The sequence below is a fragment of the Sturnus vulgaris genome, chromosome 22, assembly GCF_052056855.1.
Source record: "Sturnus vulgaris isolate bStuVul1 chromosome 22, bStuVul1.hap1, whole genome shotgun sequence".
NCBI classification, from domain to species: domain Eukaryota; kingdom Metazoa; phylum Chordata; class Aves; order Passeriformes; family Sturnidae; genus Sturnus; species Sturnus vulgaris.
Genome location: NC_142264.1, coordinates 7,624,410 through 7,645,564, shown reverse-complemented (window position 1 = coordinate 7,645,564; position 21,155 = coordinate 7,624,410). Strand labels below are relative to the sequence as shown.

At 50.9% G+C, this 21,155-nt stretch overlaps 2 protein-coding genes across 3 annotated transcripts in view; one reads left to right on the top strand and one right to left on the bottom strand.

Moving 5' to 3' along the window:
- The window catches only part of ASTN2 (astrotactin 2), a 312,809-nt gene that overhangs the window by 99,498 nt on the left and 192,156 nt on the right, over positions 1 to 21,155 (bottom strand). The window contains exons 14-16 of the mRNA XM_088177716.1: positions 17,687 to 17,811; positions 17,019 to 17,123; positions 15,414 to 15,593 (exon numbers count right to left, since the gene is read on the bottom strand). Of these exons, the coding sequence (XP_088033842.1) occupies positions 15,414 to 15,593; positions 17,019 to 17,123; positions 17,687 to 17,811 (410 nt within the window). The remainder of the gene's footprint in view (positions 1 to 15,413; positions 15,594 to 17,018; positions 17,124 to 17,686; positions 17,812 to 21,155) is intronic.
- On the top strand, positions 2,180 to 9,784 carry TRIM32 (tripartite motif containing 32). Of its 2 annotated transcripts, XM_088177717.1 has the most exons (3): positions 2,802 to 2,911; positions 3,000 to 3,109; positions 4,969 to 9,784. In XM_088177717.1, exon 3 carries the CDS (start codon positions 5,036 to 5,038, stop codon positions 6,977 to 6,979), a length of 1,944 nt encoding a protein of 647 aa, XP_088033843.1. In that variant the 5' UTR covers positions 2,802 to 2,911; positions 3,000 to 3,109; positions 4,969 to 5,035; the 3' UTR covers positions 6,980 to 9,784. The 2 variants fall into 2 exon arrangements, with proteins under 2 accessions (XP_014728617.1, XP_088033843.1); XM_014873131.2 differs by lacking the exons at positions 2,802 to 2,911; positions 3,000 to 3,109 and adding an exon at positions 2,180 to 2,228.

Sequence of the window (21,155 nt, the reverse complement as noted above, 5' to 3'; positions counted from 1 at the left end):
AGGAATTGGCTCTGCAGACCCTGCACAGACTTCAGTGTCCCCCCAGTGCCTGCACTGGCTCCCAGGAAGAGCACCCAGAGCTCTGCCCTGCTCATCCAACCCCTGACAGTGTCTCAGGGCTTGTTCCTCTGCCTCCAAAACACTTTGGCCCCACAATGGTGGCTCCATGACCTCCCAAGTCCCCCCTCCATGGCAGCTGGCTCCTTCCCTGCTCCAACACACTCACATGCCCCTTCCCCATGGTCTTAGCCACCCCAACCCTGCCAGCTGGGTGTCTAGCTACCAGCATGGGGCAGCCCCGTGGGACATGCCACCTTGTCCATGGGTCAGGGTGACCGGGGTCCTGGGCGGGACAACCTTCCCATCCTTCCTTGTCATGTAGGGTCCCCATATTTGCACATGATGGGTAACATCATCAGCTCGTCATTGTCACCTCTAATTAAATCCAGAGAGTCCTTTGTTTTCTCCCCAGGATGCACTGAAAGATTATTTCCTATTTCTACATTGTCTTTTCCTCACACTGTTCATTTTCAGGTGTGGGTGGCCTCACTAGATCTGTCAGACCACCCTGGTTTCAATGTTTACATCCATTTTTCTTCCCCATGTATCAGGGACTGAAAGAGCATTTCCCTGGTGAGGCCAGGAACTGGGAGTGAACCCTGTGTCCCCTTCCTGGGCACAGCAACACCCCCAGGGAGCCACTGGGGCTTGAAACAGAGGAGTGTAAATCTCACTCGTTTTCTTCTGCAACCCTGGCCAGGCTTTGCATCTGCTCTTGCTGCCTCTGAGTGCATCCACTGCCCACACTGCTGGTCCCTGCTGCTCCAGGGATGTAGATTGTAATTCCAAATGAACTATTATTTTCTAAACAAAGTGGAAAAACCATCAAGAGCAGAAGGTAAAGACTTCCTGCATTATGCAAGTGCAAGGTCGGTGGTGGCTGGAGCAGGTGAGCAGTGGAAAAGCGCTGCAGGCAGAGAGGTCACATGGAGGGATTTTGGGAAATGGTTAAACTGAGGACTTGTCTCTTCCCCAGGCAGTGAATTCCTTCGAGCCTGAGCTTCCAGACCTCCAGCTGCACGTCAGCCCTGGGCTGACCACGAGATGCTTGTGGCACTGGGGCCATGGCACCGGTGGTGTGTGAAGGACACGACTCCCTTGGCTTCCCAGAGGGAACCCCACGCCCTGACATTGCTCAGTGTGCTGTGCAACCCACAGGGTCACAGCAGAAGGGGTCTCTCTGCCATCTCTAAAGCACGTCCATAACATCCAAGAAAAAATGAGGCTGGAATGGGGTCACTGACGGTGATACTGGCTTCAAGAAACATGGGACAGAGCACAGTGGCCAAATCCCTGCCTCTGGCTACCACTGCCAGCCTGCAGCATCTGCTCACAGCTGCAGCTGTACCCAAAAATAGTCCTTTTTGTCCTGGAGTCCACAGGATGCTCCAATGTATAAAACGAGAAACACACATTTTCAGTAGGTGATGCAAAACCCATTAAACACCGAGGAACCTGCTGGAGGAAGGGAAGGAGAAAGAAAAAGGGAAAAGGGGAGGAGGGAAGGGGATGGAAAAGGGAAGGGAAAGAAGAGAAGAGAAGAGAAGAGAAGAGAAGAGAAGAGAAGAGAAGAGAAGAGAAGAGAAGAGAAGAGAAGAGAAGAGAAGAGAAGAGAAGAGAAGAGAAGAGAAGAGAAGAGAAGAGAAGAGAAGAGAAATGAAAAGATTAGAGAAAGGAGAAGGGAAGGAAAAGGGGAAGGGAAAAGACAAGGGGAAGGGGCTGATCCCGCAGCAGCACTGCCTGATCAGGGAAAGGGCAGTGAACAACCCGCGGGTGCCAAAATGACACATAATAACCCGATAAATAAATAAATAAATAAATAAATAAATAAATAAATACCGGGGAAAAAACAAACAAACAAAAAAACGAACCCAAAACCAAAACCAAACAAAAGAAAACAAAATGAATAAAGCAAGCAAAAATAAATAAAATGCAAAGACGTTCCTGCTTCCCCTTTGTTACTTTTAACCTTCCCTTTCACCGCGAGCCGCAGCACAAGCCCGGCAGAGCGAAGTCCATCCCCCGACCCCTCCCCTCCGCCGCAGCCCCCGCCGTGCCGGTGTCGCGGTCTCCCCGGACTACATCTCCCGGCAGGCCCCGCGGGCGCGCTCACGTGACGGGCGGCGCGCGGCGCACGCCGGGAGCGGCGCGGCCCGGAGCGGCGGCAGGTGAGGAGCGCGCGCGCGGGGCCGCGGCGGCGGCACCCCCTGCAGGGCGGGGCGAGCACGGCGGGAGCCGCGGGCGGGCGGCGTGAGGGGACGGCTGGGATGGGATGGACGGGACGGGATGGATGGGATGGAGGGAATGAAAGGGGGCCACCGGGCCGCGCCCCGCGGGGTGGGCGCTCCCCTCCGCGCTAGGAGCGAGGGGTCTCCGCCTCGCTTCGCCCCCCCCCGGCAGCAGCACGGCGGCCTTGGCACAGGGGGCTCGTAGCGGGCCCCGCCCGCTCCTCTGCCATTGACCCCAGGGCTGCGGCCAGGCGGAGCCTGTGCTTTGTGGTCACACACCAGCACGGGTCACCCGCTCCACGGCTGCCCCATCCCTGCAATGGCCAAGGCCAGGATGGACGGCGCTTGGAGCAGCCTGGGCTGGTGGAACGAGTTCCCCTTGCCCATGGCAGGGGGTGGAATTAGGTCATCGTTAAGGTCCTTCCAACCCAAAGCCTTGGATTTCTCAGTGAAACGCCCTCAAACCCAAGGGCTGTCCTGCCGGTTTTGCTGTTGTGACAACTCCTGTCAGCGGTGCTTTATTTTGCAGCATTACCCCGTTATTTCCCCTCGTTAGTGACACCAGCAATGAATTACAAGTGAAGCCGGTGTTCTCACCGCAGACACTCACTAAAATCTACCAGGTGACAAGAGAAACCACAGCAGGAAATTTCTTTCCAATGTAAGGAAACCAAACTCGCATAATTCACGGTTTTATGGCTTGATCCTCAGCTGAGGCTTTCTGTAATACCCTGCTCTGCGTCAGAGGAACTGCCCCGGGAGGGACCGACACGCAAGAACAACTCGCTGTTAAGGAAACTTCCATGGAGGCACAGCCGAGTGTGAGAGAGAGATAAAAGGAAAAAATAATGTCCCATTACTGAGGGCATGCTGACATTCTGATAAAGGGGGTTATATATGAAAAGAATGTCATACAAATCAGCTCTCTAAAAGCCCAACCTGACTTAAAATCCCGTGCACTGTTGTTCTTTAATGAAAATACTTATTTAAAAGGTAGCTTTTAATGTAACACTCAGTACATGGTGCCTGTGCTGCTTGCTCCCTTGTCCTTCCCTAAGCGAGTCTTTTGACATGTTTCCAAGGAAAGAAAGAATAATGAACCTGGTATCCTGTGTTTCATTTTTAAAAATCATTTTAAATCACAGATTTTTCCTCCCTCAGAGGAAGGTTTCTGTTCTCCATGGCGGTGCCCAGGTTTCTGCTTCCCCAAGGCCAGGGCTGTGATACTCAGCCTGCCACCATAGAGCTGATCCCAGCATGGTGCCTGGAGATTCTGCCACGCCACTGAATCTCTTCCTGAAATACAGGCTTTAAAGGACTCTGAACTGCAGCTGACAAATTAAAATTAGGGGGCTTTTCTTTCTTTTCTGTATGAGCATAAAGAACTTTTCTTCCTTGCAGTTTTTTTTCTGCACCCGAGCACACAGCAAACTGAAATACACAGAATTTTTCCCAGAGAGGAAGGAGCAGCAGAGAAGTGAGAATGCTGTGTGCATGCAGCCATTTCTCAGAGAGAGCTGTGTGTTCACATCCCTCTGCCACTGCCTCTTCGTTTCAAAGACTAACTACTTCCTTCTCCCCTTCCCTAGAAAAAAAGGTTTTCTTCCCTATTTTTTGGTGGCTAAGCAGTACAATAACAAAGGATTTGAAACCCAGTCTAGTGAATAATAACTTAATGATGTGAGCCCTGTTCTGTTCCTTTTGAATGGATGGCTGCTTTGGCAGCAGAGCTGCTGGGATCTGCTCCCTGCTGGGAGGGATGTGAGGGTGGAGAAACCTGGATTGAAGCTGAACAGCTGAACCAGAGTGGTGTAAAACTGAACCAGGGGATGAGAATGAGGTCAATGCTGCGAGATTGTGAAACGAGGAGAAATTAAATGCAGTTAAGCTGAGTTCAGGAGCTAATAGTGAACATGGGGAGTATGTTTGGAGTTGGGATGTTTGGAGTTGTCTGTTAAATCCATTATTGCTAATACTGCCTGAGCTGTGTTTAATTGGCATGAAGTATGGTGGAGCGTGGCAGAGGTTACTGAGGTGCACTGGCATCAAACCTTCTCTGTGTGTTTTCAGCGTGCACAGTTACCCCCAGAACGAGTGGAAGCTGACTGAGCATTCATGCTACTTTCATTCCCGGCAAATGTATGAAACCTTGAAAATGTGTTTTGGCTCTCTAGCAAAGCAGAGTGAACCAAGCACATCTATTTTGTTGGTATCTGATGTCACATCTGAATGCAGGTCTCCAGAGGTGATCTATTAATGTCCTAAAGCATCGCACCATCTGCTTCCTCCTTTGATGCACAACATTTTGAATGTCTAGTTTAATCTCCCTGGGTTTCAGTAAATTATGTAAACTCAGAGGCTTGGCAGCAGGAGATGGGCACCATGAGGAGATGATTCAGTCATCAGTATCTACTGGGCTTCCATATTGGTGCCATTACACTTCTTTCAGTGCTACTTTACAAATTTTGCAAGTGAATAATTCATCGTACTGGGAGCTGCAAGTTAGTTTTGAAATTTGCCCACCCTGAGATTAGCTATGACTAATCCATCCTCCCAACATGGAAAAGCTAGCTGGGTTTCTTTTTCTGCAGGGTTAGGCGATAAGTCAGAAATAAATTGCATGTATACATAACTGCTGGTGGTGACATAAATCACATTTCCCTTTTTTCTTCCTGGACAGAATCAGAGCACCTTGGAATAGATGTGAGCACAAAGCCCTGTGCTGGATAAAGCTGCCTTGGAGCACCATGGCTGCCGCTCCTTATCTCAACTCGGACGCGCTGCGAGAGGTCCTGGAGTGCCCCATCTGCATGGAGTCCTTCACCGAGGAGCACCTGAGGCCCAAACTCCTGCACTGTGGCCACACCATCTGCAAGCAGTGCCTGGAGAAGCTCCTGGCGAACAGCATCAACGGGATCCGGTGCCCCTTCTGCAGCAAGATCACGCGGATCACCAGCTTGGCTCAGCTCACTGACAACCTCACCGTGCTGAAGATCATCGACACGGCCGGCCTGGGGGAAGTGGTGGGACTTCTCATGTGCAAGGGCTGCGGGAGGAGGCTGCCAAGACACTTTTGCAAGAGCTGTAGCTTGGTTTTGTGTGAGCCCTGCAAGGAGGCTTCGCACATGCCCCCAGGACACAGAGTCATTGCTGTCAAAGAGGCTGCTGAGGAGCGTAGGAGGGAATTTGGGATGAGGCTTGCCAGGCTTCGGGAGCTCATGGGTGATCTTCAGAAAAGGAAAGCTGCTCTGGAGGATGTTTCAAGAGACCTGCAATCCAGATACAAAGCGGTACTGCAGGAGTACAGCAAAGAGGAGCGCAAGATCCAGGAAGAACTGGCCAGGTCACGCAAATTTTTCACCACTTCTTTGTCTGAAGTGGAGAAGATAAATAACCAGGTGATGGAGGAGCAAGCTTACCTGCTGAACTTAGCAGAAGTGCAAATAATGTCTCGCTGTGACTATTTCCTTGCCAAAATAAAGCAGGGCGATATAGCTCTCCTGGATGAGGCAGCGGATGAGGAAGAACCAGAACTGACAAACAGTCTCCCAAGGGAGCTGACTCTCCAAGAGGTGGAACTCCTTAAGGTGAGCCATGTGGGACCACTGCAGATTGGGCAGGTGGTGAAGAAACCCCGGACCGTTAACGTGGAGGAATCTCTCATGGAAAACGCAGCTTCCTCCTTTGTACCATTTAGGGAGCCTGACTTGGTGCAGGAGGAGCCCAGCTGCACCCCCCATTCCTCGCCAGCCAAGCCAAGGATGCCTGAAGCAGCCATGAGCATCCAGCAGTGTTCCTTCATCAAGAAGATGGGCTCCAAGGGCAGCCTGCCAGGGATGTTCAACCTCCCCGTCAGCCTGCACGTCACCAGCCAAGGCGAGGTGCTCGTGGCAGACCGGGGCAACTTCCGAATCCAGGTTTTTACCCGCAAGGGCTTCCTGAAGGAGATCCGCCGGAGCCCCAGTGGCATCGACAGCTTCGTGCTGAGTTTCCTTGGAGCAGACCTGCCCAACCTGACCCCCCTTTCTGTCACCATGAACTGCCACGGGCTGATCGGTGTGACAGACAGCTATGACAACTCTGTCAAGGTGTACACCATGGATGGCCACTGCGTGGCGTGTCACCGGAGCCAGCTGAGCAAGCCCTGGGGCATCGCCGCGCTGCCCTCGGGCCAGTTCGTCGTCACCGACGTGGAAGGGGGGAAGCTGTGGTGCTTCACTGTGGACCGTGGCGTGGGGGTGGTGAAGTACAGCTGCCTGTGCAGTGCTGTGCGCCCCAAGTTCGTCACCTGCGACGCCGAAGGGACCATTTACTTCACTCAGGGGCTGGGGCTCAACCTGGAGAACCGACAGTACGAGCACCACTTGGAAGGAGGCTTCTCCATCGGCTCTGTTGGCCCAGACGGGCAGCTGGGACGCCAGATCAGCCATTTCTTCTCTGAGAATGAGGATTTCAGGTGCATTGCTGGGATGTGCGTTGATTCCAGGGGAGATCTGATCGTTGCTGACAGCAGTCGTAAGGAAATCCTGCATTTTCCTAAAGGAGGCGGCTACAACATCTTAATCCGGGAGGGACTCACCTGCCCGGTGGGTATTGCTGTTACTCCCAAAGGGCAGCTGCTGGTGCTGGACTGTTGGGATCATTGCATTAAGATCTACAGTTACCACCTGAGAAGATATTCCACCCCTTAAAGGCTTAGTTGCTAGCAAAGCCTGTCTTGGGAGTGGAGATTCTTGCAGCCTCCTTTCAATCTGATGGGAACCAGTGTCAGGCCTCCAAGAAGACTGTGCCATAACTGAAGGGGATTTGGCATAGAGGTCATCATGTTCTGTGTTTAGAAACAATAGCTTTTGTGGTGGTGGTCTGCTTTTTCTTCTTTTTTATATAAAATCCATACAAATAAGAACAAGTGCGATGGCAAGGATCCATCCTTTGCAGTCTTGGTTCTTGTGACTGGTCACACCATAAACCTCTTCACCTCCTTATGCCACATCTCCTACACTTCCAGCTTCAACCATTGTGTCTTTCTTTGTGCCATAAACACTGACTGACTGCTCTAAATCACCTTCCTTAGAGAACTAGCAGAGGCAATCCTGTGGTACTTGCAAGGAACTGGGTAGCAGTTGTCTGGGCAACTCCTAGAGAGAGCAATTTGTGTTTGCAGCACTGCATAAAACGAAATGGCCTCTTCAACCACGCAGAAATGAAGCTTTGCTTCCACCCTCACGAGGCAGGGTTGTCTCTCCCATTTTTCTGGTGTTCAGGAGATTGCCCCGTCGTGCCATTTGTGAATTGTGTCTGTTCCATGTGAAGTGAGTACTGTGCAATCGTGGGAGACCGAGCTGAGCCAGAAAATTGCCCTCTTTATTCCTGAGTTGTAAGAAGACAGGGGTTTTATTACTAATCAGAGTTCTGCTAGATAGAAAGGGATAAAAAGGGAGGGGGCTGGAGGAAAAAAAAATAAAGCGGGGGGGAAAACTAGGGTTGCTGTTTACTGTTGTTTTATTATTAAATGTATCCTGGAAACTGTCTTTGGAAGGTTTATCTGGTATCTAGAACTTCTTGGGGAAGAGGGGAAGAGCTGAGGAAATAAGACTGGGTGATTGTAGGAAATGAGATTAAATGCAACGTATTGTATGATCACCTGCACTTCACTACTCTGCATTCCAGACCACTGCATTTAGAAATAGGTTTCCACTCATCTGCACCTCCTCTGTGCAACTTACTCACTTCTGAGATAGGGATGGGCAGGGGGGATTGTTTCACTTCTATTTTTTTAATACTTCGAAGCACATCCATTGGTGCACAGCCTTTTTTTCCCTTGCACAGCAAAACATTACATTCCTCAGATTTTATTTTTTTTAATCCTTTTTTTCCACGACACCAGCAGGAACCAGAGTTGCTGCTCATCAAGGCTTTGGGCCAAATGAAGCACAAAACTGCAGCTGTGTGAACCAAGGCCCCCACAGTGCTGCTCTCCTGGCTGATAAATGTGTACCTCAGTGTGGTGCTGCTCGCCCAGAATAGTTTATTGAAGGAAAGATGCATTTAAATAGGGCACAGTGGTAGCATGTTAATCTGCCACAGATAATAGTTACACTGCAGTGCATTTATTTGTTGCCATCAACAACGTAGTTGCAAATTTGGGGCCACGACAGACAATATAAAAGCTGATTTTATGGTGGCTGCCATGCTCCAGCAAATTGTTTGCTACTTGTCCTACAACGTTTGCAACAGGTGATTTTTTTTTTTTTTTTTAAGCCCATATACTTTTCTCTGCTGAAACAGCAAAGAGAAACAGGTTGGTGAGCTGCTGCTGCTCCAGCTGGATGTTTGGCAGTTAAAGGGATTGCAGAAAAAGCGCTGGAAGCAGATTTTGGTGGGATATTTGGGGTTTTTTTCCCTCTCTTTGTTGTACTCAGCCAGTGCTGAAGGAATGAGCACGCAAACACAGCTGTGTGATGGAGCTTCCATCAGGGCAGTTTCCAATTTCTCCTGCTATAATGTGCTGGAAAAAGCTTGTGGAGAAGGGGGCTAAGGCACAAGGTGCTGAGGCATCCCAGGGGACTCAACTGCCCTTCCCTCCTGAGCTGCTCCCTGTGCTTGCCAAGGCTACCAGCTTTAACATCACTGCTCACATTCTCTGCTTCTCTTCCTTGGGTGGGAGGGGGTAGTTGCCCAAGGCATGTGACAGCAATTTGAGGAGCCTTTCTCATCTCTAATGTGTGGTTTGGGAAGGTGATGATGATTACTAGGCTGTGCTGCAGTTCATGACATTGTAACTGAAAGCTTTCTTCCTATTTTATGACAATGGCAGTTCCTCTCCTTCTGGTTTCTTTTAAACTTGTCTCCTGCTTCCAAGAACTGCTCCACACAGGAGGCTACCGTGGACCTGAATAATTAAAGCAATATTATCTATGATAATATGTACCTCTCTAATTTTCTGTTCCCATTGATATTTTTTTTTCCAATAAACAGCACAACTACTAGCAATAACATTTCCTGGAGTGCTTGAAAAAAAAAAATAAAAGGAAAAAATTAAAAGCTGGTCCGGTAAACTGAGCAGTTGGTTACTCCAGCCTGTTCCTGGTTACAGAGTTCAAACAAAGCATCTGTCATCTGTTTCTCACTCAGAGAATTAAGAAAAATAACATCCCCCTGTGAGGACACTGCAGTTGGCACCTGGGGCTCTGTCTTGCCTGCAACTCTTCCTGGGTGTTTCAGGGAGAAAAAGGAAAACCTGCTGTCCCTCGCCCAGGGTCTGCACATCCCCTGACAAAACTCGACTGTGAGATGATTTTACAGAGCTCTTCTTGTTATGGTGCTCCCACACAGTGTCATGATCATCTGCCAAACGAGGTGAAATGGAGTAATTAAGGATTATGTTGAAATAGTTTGGCTCCTGCTCTGTACCTGGAGGAAAAGCTTGTCTGGTCATACGTAAGTGTTTGGTTTTTAAAGATTGTGTAATAAAGGAAAAATTGATCCAATTAAAAGTGCATTGCAAACGGCTCATTTTCTTATTAAAACACTTAATCTTTTCCCCTCTGTGGCAGATTGGATTTTACAGCCAGTGGGGATTAGATTGGGAACGCAGTGGCTACGAGACCCTTTTTATGTGTCAGGTTACTGAGGATAAATCTGATCTTGGCAGGCTCGTGGAACTTTTCCTGACACTTCCCTACCCACCTTATAAACAAATGCTGTGGTTTTGTAGCTTAACTCACACTGCCTCAAGGGCAATATCTTCCTTGTCTCACCTGATGTTTCAAAAGTCTGATTTGAGTTCACTGGCTCCAGGAGCTCAACGGGATGTGGGAGCCTGGCTGAAAACTCCATCCCCTGTGTCCTTGGCTCATCCATGATCTGCCCATGGGGACCTGTGGTGCAGCCAGGTGACTGGACACATCAGGAGCCATGGGCTCACCTAGAACACCTCAGACTTTGGTGCACTTACAGCGTGGGGGTACAAAACACCTGGGTTTCCTCTGTTTGTAGTCCCCCTCCTTGGAGGCACCAGCTCGGGCCGTTCTGATGTTACACCATGACTAAATCGTTTTTAGACCAAAACTCTGCCATGGGAGCTGAGCTGGTGAGGAAACCTGGTGTGCCTGAATGTGGGGGGTGTGGCTGTGAAGGTGCCTGGACCCCAGCCCGGGTGGTGCTGGTGGGGCTGCCAGAGGAGCTCCTGGGTGCTCAGCAGGGACATTTCCTCAGCAGGGACATCCACAGCTCATGCAGGCTCTCCCCTTGTCCAGCCACCTGGATGATGTGGGTGAAGGATTTCATTGCTTGGGCTCATCTCAGCTCTTTAAACAGGTATGGATTTCTGGTTTATCAAACATTATTCAGCCCTTGCAGAATAGCTGCTGTGTGGTGCTGTTAGACCTACCCTGTAGCTTTATCACAAGTTTTGATTTCTTAGGGTAGAACAGCTGAGCCATGGCCATTGTTCCTGGCAAAACCAGGAGCCAGAGAATGAAGGGATGAGGAGGAGAGCCTGTTCCTCATCAAAGGGGATAGAGCTACAAAAGTAAAAATAAAGCCAGATGCTTTGAGTTGTTCCTATTGTATACCTTAAGTGATTTTTCTGGGTCATTACTCAGTGTGAGGATTTGAAGTTATTTCATTTTGCACAACTAATTACTCAACTTGCCTGGCAATTCTGGATTACAATGAGCAGTGCATAAGGTCATTTAGCAGACTTACTCACAGCACATGTTTTAGTCTAAACTAAATTTCATGGCAACCAGCTAGATTGTTTTTACCTCCTCCGAACAAAATGTTGAAATCGGAGGGTTTGAAGTAATGACATAAAGCAAGCAATTAAGAGGGTTAAAAGAGTGTTTAAAAGGTAATAGAGTGGTTGTACATAGGGACAGATCTCAAGAACAAGGAAATTCTCCGTGTTCTACTTCTGACCAAGCACATAGAAGGGAAACCCATTATGTCCTTTAACAGCTGAAAAAGTAGCTTTACAGCTTTCTTAATGCACCTGATTGCATCTAGGAAAGGAAAACTAAAGGTTCCTGCAGACTAGTTCAATCTTAATTGTGTTAATGGCAGTATCAGACCTGAAGGGAGACAAATAGAGCCTTGAAAAGACAGGAGGGAGCCACAGGCCTCACTCAGAGGAACAGGGACTGCTGTTTTAGCAGAGCTCCAGGCTCTAACCTTAATTTTATGAAGGATATTTACGAAGATCTCCTGTCAAAACTGCTGAGTTCACAAGAAGGCATGAAAGCTGTCACTTCTTCCAGGTAAATGCAGTTCATGGAGTGTGGTCTGAGAGAAGTTCTGGGGAGGGCAGGGAGCAGAAAGGCTTAGGGAATGTGACAGGACCTACGAGAACACAGCTCCTCCGTGGACTATTCCCATAAATGATCGATTATTGAGAGGGAACATGAACATCCTTCCCATCTGCAGCAGCCACAGGCTGAGCTTGCTGAGCGCTCAATGTGGCCAGGGAACCTCAGCCAAGGAAACTCTATCTAGAGATCATAGGAAATTCAAGAAAAAACAAACATTTCCCTCACTGCAGACCTAAAGTAACCTCCCAGCTGGGCAGTGAAACCCTCTGGATCTCCTCCACTCAGGCACACACATCCTGAACCCATCAGCATCCCTTCCTACTTCCCAGCTGGGCTTCTCCAGTGGGAATAAGCAAACTGGAACAGCTCTTGCAGAAATCTCACCAGGACTGTCAGATTTTGCACCCAGAGCAGCTTTTCCCCTTCCCTAAGCAATCTCTCCTCCTCACCAGCCAGAACGAGGAACCACAGAGCAACCAGCTCTCTGATGAACGTTTATCACTGAATGAAGTGGCTCCCAGCAGGGGGATTTGCTGGATGGAGGGATCACTCTCTTCCCTGATGTACAATTTCTGAGTCTCTGAGGTGGGGTGACTCCCAGCCTCCACCTCCAGGTTTATTATTATGGCACTGTGTGGTGAGGAATAGCCCAGTTTGGGTCAGCTGTCCTGGCTGTGTCACCTCCCAACACCTCATCCACCCCAACCTAGTGATTGTGGGGACAGAACAGAGAAAAAGAGGAAGTGTGGATGCCATGGAGGCACTGCTCAGCAGCAGCCAGCACTCTGGGGTGTTATCCACACTGCTTTCTCCAGAAATCCACAGCACCACTGTGACAAACCTGGTTCCCTGCATCCTACCAGGCACAGCACATTCTCACACACAGCAGGAGCTGGCTGGGGACATCACGTTTGTCCAAAATGAAGGTCCTCACACACCTTCTACCAACTTAACGTTGGTATCAGCGTTAAATGCTGGCTCCACCAGGGAAGAAAACCGATGTGGGCTCCTGTGGCACAGATCAATGGCTGGGTCGATCTCAAGGTCCCTGCTTGGAGGCCACTCAATGTGTTAAAGCATTGCTTGGCTGCACAGAGCCAGAGCAAGCAGTCCAAAAAATGGGCTTTTAATCACTCTGCATGAAGTAAAATTGGAGTTTGCTTTGGTGTGCTCACAGACTGAGGCTGTTCCTGCGAGGGAACCTGGGGGATGCTCCCATGCCTGCCCTGAAGGAGCACAGTGCTCGTGCCACCGTGCCTGTCTGGCTCTCTCTTGCAGGATTCACTCCTTAGGAACGAGGACAGGCTTCTCTGTCACCTCATTTCCCTCCGTACTCCTCACCCACCTGCAGGAGGAAGGGAACACTTGTCCCTGCTCCAGGCAGAGCAGGCTGCCCGCTGTGTGCTGTCCCTGGCTGCAGGCAGATCCCTTTCCCTGCCCTTGGCAGAAGGGAGAGCTCTGCAGATCCTGACCCACGTCACAGCTCTGTGCTGGCATTGGGGCAGCTCCAGCCCCGGCACGGAGCCAGCGCCTGCCCTGGCAGCAGCGGCGTGAGCTTCTCTTCAAAACCATGTTTTCAATTAGGGCTCCACGCGCAGATTGTGCCTTTATTGTTGGAGGCCTCCTCCTGAGGCCTGGCGATTGATTTATGAAGTTGATTAAAATATTAAAATAATTTTGTGCGGTGCTGCGAACGTCCCGTAATGTGCATTTTTCTCAGAGTTGGTGCTGTTCCAATTAGCTTGAGACTCTTCTCTCTCCCTCCTCTTGTGACCTGTTTTGTCCACTAACAAATTACAATTATTCTGGCCCTACTTTTATATTTATTAGAGCTGATGCATATGTGTGCTCACTGAGCAGTTCAGAACGGGCTGGTGAGCAGCGGGGAGCCCGGCAGGCCAGAGCTGTTCTGAGTGGAGAAGGCATCCAGAACTGTCTATCTGGAGCTATTTATTCTGATCTGCCTTATGTCACTGGCAAAATGAGGGCAAATCAGGAGAGAAGTTGGGAATAAAATCCATCTACCATGAACAGCAAGCTCTTTCTCTTGGCTAACTGAGATTTCTCTGGGACAGAGCCCTGGCTTTCCCAGGACATTTTCTCTGCCCACAAGCTGATCTCCCCAAGAGCCCTGAACATCCTTAATTGTCCTTCCAAGAGCATTTTCTGGCCATCAAAGAGCTGAACACAACACTGGGCACCTCTGCATTGCCCACAGCCCCAGTGTTCAAGCTCACTGGCCCCACCAGCTACCAAAGGCAGAGATGGAGCCATGCACAAAATACAAGGTTGGAGCCAGCACTTAAATGCTGCAGAATCAGGAGTGAAAAGTTTATGTCCAGGCATTACATGCAACGCCTCAGGGGATCCCTGGAGTGCCATGAGTGCTTTGGTGCTTCACAGGCAGTGGGAAAGGATGCTCTGGATGCCCCACAAATGCCAGGGCAGCCAGGCATAGCTCCAGGAGTGGAGGCAAGACCCGGGTGGGGAGCGAGGGATCCACCTCGCTGCATACCATGGACTAAAAAGGAAACGATTCTGTCACTGAGGTACTGCTTCAGTAACAAAGCCCCTGTGCCACTGCAGGGCCTTGTGGCTGAGCCCTGAGCCACCACTGCCCCTGACATGGGGAGGTGGGAGTGAAGGAATGGGAGATATTTCACCACCAGATCAAGTGCTCTTCATGTCCCCCCCTCTGGCCCCAGCATTGTGGAACAGCAGCAGTGCTGGTGCCAGGCCTGGACTGCAGCAGCTGCTTCTCCTTCCCACCTCTTATTCTCCTGAGAAACCCTTGTCTGGGTTTGGTTTGGTCCCAGGTAATGGCACTGGGACCATGGGGCACTCGGGGTCCGCTCCCCACCAACACATTTGCCCCTGGGTTGCAGGGAATGTTCCCGAGTGATTAATAACATAATGAGTACATAAACAACCCACCTCCACGTGCCTTCTCCTGCTAAACAGGGGCATTGCAATGGCAAACTTCATTTATCACTATTTAAAACCCAAACAAACGAGCACAGGGTGTTATAAATATGCTTACAAGACGAACTACACTGGGAAAATGGAGAAGAAAATGAGCCAAGAGCCAGGGAGGCGGCGTGTGGGAGAACATCTCTGTCTCTGCTGGGTTCCAGGGAGCGAGGCTGCTCTTGGCAGTGCCACCAGAGGACGATGCAAGTGCCCTGATGGCCTCTGTCACCATCAGCCCTAAGGTGGGCTCTGTGATACACCACAGATGTTTTTTGAATAGAAAAATATCAGAGCCAGGGAATATCCCCAACTCCCTGGAGGAGAGAGATGAATTGGCAAATGGAAGGCTACAGCGATAAGGGAGTTTTTATAAACATAACCTAATTGTATTACTTCAAAGTCCTGAAGTTTATTGCCCTGTTTAATGATGTGTCTCGTTATTTATGGTGTAGCACAATGAGTCTGCTATTGATTTAATGCACTTCCTTAAAGACTGTCATTGTCACAAGCAATAAAACAAAGCCATTCTGAGACAGCTCATTTATGTCACATCTCCATCAGCTGACCGTGGGCACACGAGGGCCACCGTGGGGAAGGGGGTCACCCTGGGCAAGGATGGAGCCAGAGTGTGGAAGCTGAAGGGCAGGAGCAGGCAGGGTGGCTCAGGGATGCTGCCAATGACATGTGCCACTTGACACTGGGCACTCAGTTTGGGACAAGCCTCCTGCCTGAGCCCGCCAGCCAGCATGGTGATGGTGTATGCATGGGAAAGGAGGTGATGGATGGAAACCAGCACATGGCACCTGATGTTTGTTCCCCTGCCCATTCCCTTTGCCCTCCTCACCTTTCTGGTACTGGAGCCAGAGCTGCTGCTGGACCTTCTTGCTGGGGAAGTGGATGGTGCAGCTGAACTCGGAGCCGTACAGCGCCTCCGCGATGTAGTGGGAGCCGAACTGCTGGATGAAGGAGAGCAGCTCCTCCCGGCTGCTGTCCTTGTTCAGGATCTTCAGGATGTTTGCAAAGCCTGTGGGAGGGAGCCAGGGGGTGGGCAGGTCAGCCAGGCAGCCACAACCCAAGGGAAGGAGCCCCAGAGGTTCCCTGCTCAGTTATATAAGGCCTCATATGTGTGCAGTTCCTCCTCTTTTGCCTCCACCTGATCCTTTAGAATCCACAACCTGTTATTACCCTGAGCTGTGGCTCTGACTTCCTTCTATGATTCCTCTCCCTAAGAGATTTCTCAGATAATTTTACAGGGATGTGCGTGGGAACATGTGTGCACACACACACACACACACACACTCTGTCCTTGCCAGCTTGTCTGCTCTTCAGGCTGCTGGCACATCATTAACACTCTCCCCAGAGGATGTGCCTGGCCTTTGCTTGGCTGTATCCATAACCAGAGATGTTCCATCCCCAGTGCAAACGCCCAGCACAACTGGTAACTATTTTTAGGAAAGTTGGAGACAGCCCAGAGGGATATACAAGGCTGGGCTGGTGGCAGCTCCGTGAGTGTGCAAAGGTCAAGGCATCACTTGAGCAACATCCATACAGACAGCAGGGACCTCTGGCATGGGACAAGGACATGGACCTTTGCTGCTCCATGGAGATGAAATATCCTGGAGACACTTGTGACTTCACAGCACTTCAGCATCACTTAGAGCTGGCTGAAAGCACCGTTTTGGTTCAGTGGTGGAACGGAAAACATACTGCAAGAAAATACGTCATAACTGTCACCAAAATGAGATTATCTGGCTGGTTGGTTGGTTGGTTTATTGAAAGAGAAGGCTGTTTTAATAAAAAAGCCAGAATAATTCATTTTGAGCTGAACCCACGTATTTTTTTTTCAGCTCTGAGCAGGTTATTTCATTTTGGGGCTGTGCAGCCTGCTTGCACTAAATCTTTTTTTTTCTTTCTCTCTCCATTTAAAAACTCGTTGATTTTTTAAATAAAAAATGCTATTTTGAAATGAAAAGGCAAAACATTTCAGGTTGCAACAAAATGTTTCAACATTTCTGAAACAAAATGCGTAGCTATAAAAACGTGGCAGTGAAATGTTTTGACATTTGCAGGATCCTCCCACCCACCCCTTCTTCATCTGTGACTCCCTGCTTTATATGACCTGCTTTTCCAACTGCTTTGGTTCCTTTTGAAACCACCGTTTTTAAGGCACTGACTGGTTTTTGTTCATATCCGTGTACACAGCCACTCCAAAACACATCCTTCCTGCTAGATGCTTACTGGCTTCCTCCTGGCTTTGACCTCACCTCTTGCTGCACAAATCCCTGCCTCAGTTTCCCCTCTGTAAAAAAGGAGGTGAATCTCCCTGCCTGCTTCTGCAGCAGTGCTGGGAATAGAGCATGGAGGTGGGAAATGTCAGTGGGATGCTTGGGGCAGAAAAACACCTCCCACCCCTGCAGACACATGTCTCCCTGCCCCTGGAATCCCTCACCTGCTGAGAGTGTGATGGAGCTGAGCTTCACCCTGTAGAGGTTGCTCCTGACCCGCCAGTGCTGCACCATGGGGTACCCCATGGCCTCGTCATACTTGATGTCTCCTGCAAAGAAAAAGCAGGTGGGTGACACTGCTGACCACGCTGGGGAATGCTTAATGCTCCCACCTTGCTACGTGCTGCAGGGGTGAGAAATGGGGTGGAAATGAGGCTGGAAACCTCAGTGGTGATGCCATGGGGGTCCCCAGACTGCTGGCAGGACCAGCATTGGGGTGGCTGTGACTGCCAGGAGCTCACAGGGATGGAGATGATGCTGGGATGGACTCCCACATCTCTCAGATAATTTGTGCACCAGGCACATGGGAAGGCTGGCACAAAGGGGGTGATGATGCCCCTCAGGAACAATGCTGAGCTCTAGGGTCGGAGAAGAAGTTGTTTCTCCTGGGTGACAAGCAATGGGAAAAAATGAAAAAGCCTCAGGTTGCCCCAGGTGGTGTTTATACCAGATATTTGAAAAATTTCTTTACCAAAAGTGGTGGCAAATCCTGGCTCACACTGCTCAGGTCAGTGGTGAAGTTATACCATCCTTGGAGGGATTCAAAAGGCATGTGGATGTTGCATTTGGGGACATGGTTTAGTGGTGGCCTGAGCCTGGGGGCAGCTCGTACCTGTGAGCAGCTGGAGATCAGGAAGGGGCTCCGAGAGGACACCACGGCACTGCTCCTCCACAGGCAGTGGGATCACCAGGAGGCCATCAGCCAGCTGGGGGAAATCTTTGATGAAGTTATTCTCCCTGCAGAGAGAAAAAGACAACTGCAAAGCAACGATGCAGGGCACGGCCGGGCAGCGGGGCTGGGCTGCCCTGGTGGCACGGGGACAGGCGGCTCAGGAGGTCAGGGGACATCTCCTGGAGCAGGAGCCCTGCCAGGGATGGGGTTTGCAGCCTCCCCACCAGCCAGCCCTGACTGTGCAGCCCTCTGAGATGGTGCCTAACGAGCTCCCCAAGGACTGCAGCTCCATTAGTGCTCCAGAAATACTGAACTGCTCTCAGCCTGGGGACCCGGCCACTGGGTTTGGCCCAGATTTACAAAGTGGGCCCCTGGAGAGGGGGCAAGGAAAGAGGAATGGCTGCTACACCTTAAAAGTGTCCCTTTCCACACCTGCAGCATCTTCATGGGGACAGTGACCAAGCTCTGCTGGGGCTCCTCAGGCAGCATCATCACCCCCAGTTTTCACCACCACCAGTGACTCGCTCTCCAAAAGGCAGAAAAAGTAAATTTTACAGACAGACCAAAAAAAACCCACTCTCGTGTACAGCTCAGAGTGCAATTTTACCACATATGCAGGATCTTTTCTAACCTTGGCAGGTATAACATTGTATAATAGGCCCCTAATGAATTGTTTCTAGAACAACGGTACCAGGGAAATTATTTGAAATGGTGAACAGACAGGTCTCTGGGAGACAAGCCTCCCCCAGTAAGCGAAATGCCTCGCGCCTGCGCTGAGGAAACAGGAGGGGGGATTTTAAATATTGATCTTAGAGCCAAAATATAGGCCAGGAGGCTTTGCATCCTCTGGGTGTGGAGACAAAAGGGCAGCAGAGCAGAAGAAAGGGAGGTTCCTGCAAAATCAGGTCAGCCCCAGGAGCTTGGGGGAGGTTCAGACTGGCACCACCTGCCCCAGCTGCATTTTTGTAATATATTTTCTTTTAAACAGCTGCAGATTTTACTCACCTTCCCTGGTTTTACCCCCTGTAGCCTGTCCCTGGGTGGATGATCCATCATCCTGTGGTCATCTCACAACTGGGGACACCCTGGCCACCTCCATGGGTCCCAGCACAGCGAGATGCTGACTTCAGGAAACACTTCCCTGGGATCCTCCCATTGCTCTGGGGCCAAGATGTGGCCACTGCAACCTGCACCAGAGGTGAGCAGGAAGCCATAGCCCTGTGCAACCAGCCTGGGGATGTTCCCAGAGCCAAGGCAGGAGAGGAGCATCTGAAGGTAGGGACACATGAGTGGGGCAGAGTTCAAGGCCAGACTGGATGGGTGTCTAAGCAATATGCTCTAGTGGAAGGTGTCTCTGCCCATGGCAGGAAGGTTGAAACAAGATGAACTTTAAGGTCCCTTCCAATCCAAACCATTCCATGATTCCCTGGCTGCACAGGCAGCCTGCCTCATGCTACACCCCCATTTCAGAGCCACCAGCACCTGACTGCATCTCAGGAGCCTAATTTTCTGCACTGCCTCAGTGCAAAAAAGAAAAAATGCTTTATTTTTCTGAGGGGAAAAGCCTCTCACTCACAGCATGCTCACAAATCTCCGATTGATCCCGCTGGGCACGGGATCCCCACGGTGGATTGTTCTGCTGCTCTGAGCCCTTTGCTGTCACAGCAGTTCCAAATGGTGAACTGCAATTACTGCCAGAGCTGGGAACCATGTGGGTGGTGGGAAACAGGGCTGCAAAATAAAGCAAATCAGTAGGGAAAAGGGGAAAAAGCATGTTGGTGTCTCTGCTGCTCTGCCTTAGCAGAAAAGGGAAAACATTAGTACTGTCAAATCCCAAAGCCATGGAGAAGTGTGATGCTGCACTGGGAAAGGGGGATGCAGCTGCACTGAGCCTGCCTGCCATTCTGGAGTGTGGGGACTGTGCCTTTCCTGAAAGGCCAGCTCCCCATCCTGCACCAGCATCAGCACAGGGGCCAGGAGGGTCCCTGACTGCCCAGCCCCCTGTCCCACCTCTGAGAAGACCAGGAGGGGATTCTCAGGAGCAGGCTGGTGGAACCTTCCCAAGTGCTGTCCCACATGAAGGGATGGACTGGTATGTCCCAAGGGACACAAAAAGATGGCATGACAGATGCCAGGAGCTCATGTTCATCCAGCACCCTGCACCCTGACACGGGGCAGAGGAGACAGAAAGAGGCAGCATCTCCTCCTGCCCCCACCTGAGCCATCTCAGCACCACCACCCATGCCATGAGTCTGCAGGACAGCTGTTGGGCACATCCCAGCTCATCCATGAGCAGGACAGCCCTGGGGGCTGGTGGTCCACACCTGAGCAGCTCAGGAGTGAGAAACTGAGGCATGAGGGGACCTGCACACAGCAGCTGCTGCCTCTATGAGCAGGTATTTACTAAACAGCCACGTCCTGCAGGACTCATTCTTACCCATTTGTTCAACTGTTCCACACTGGAAAGGCCAAGGAAAAAAACAGGGGCAAGTGGGAGCCAAGGAGTGGCCACATGCCCACAATGTGCTTCTACCATGGGAGGGAGCAGCAGTGCAAGGCAGGACTTCAGGAGCACTTCCATGATGCATTCTTGCTGCCAAACCCTTCCTGCATCTCTTCCAGCTCTCCCCACCCCCAGGCCCCTGCTCCCTGCCATCCCAAGGCAGGGATGAGCCAAAGCCATACAGGGGGAGCACCCTCTGGGCAGAGGGTCTGGGCACAGCACAGCCTGCAGGGGCAGGATGGTGATGGGGACATGGGGACACGCCAGGCAGGGCACACTGCTGCTGGGCTGTGCCCAGGGCACAGCATTCCATGGATTGGCAGCCGGCAGAGGGCTGCAGCTCCTCTTCCACAGGCCCTCCTTAAGAACCCTGTGGCTTGCACACTGCTCACTGTGGAGGCACAGAAAAGAGTTCCTGCCAGAGTTTTTTTTTGCTCTCTGGAAGCTGTGATCAAAGCCATCGGGCTCTGTGCAAGGGGCAGGGACACGGATGAGGGGAGGGATGTGACAGAATCCCTGTGCTCCTGTGGCCACACGGGCCTCCAACTGAGGCTCCTCTGCAGGGCTAGGTCTGGGGTTCACAGGGTTATTCCAGTGGGATCAGCCGGGATGCAGGCAAACCTGCCAGCCCCACAACATCCTGCTGTGTCTCTTGTTGTGCCCCTGGCACCTCCCCAGTGGAACAGCTGCCCAGGACTCACTGGAGCAGTGAGCACACAGCTCTCTCCAACACAATGCACACAGAATGCACTCCCTGGCACAGCGCTCTCCTGCTGGGGATCTGAGCATCTCCCAAGGCATTTTGCAGATACTGAGTCATTACAGGAGGAAATGCAGTTTCTCTCAGCTGCATCCAAGCAGAGCACGTGCCTGCCTTGGAGGGAACTGATTCCATCTAAATGAGCC

Excerpts from the sequence above, each read along its gene's own strand:
- TRIM32 (XM_014873131.2), top strand. The coding sequence starts at position 5,036 with ATGGCTGCCGCTCCTTATCTCAACTCGGACGCGCTGCGAGAGGTCCTG.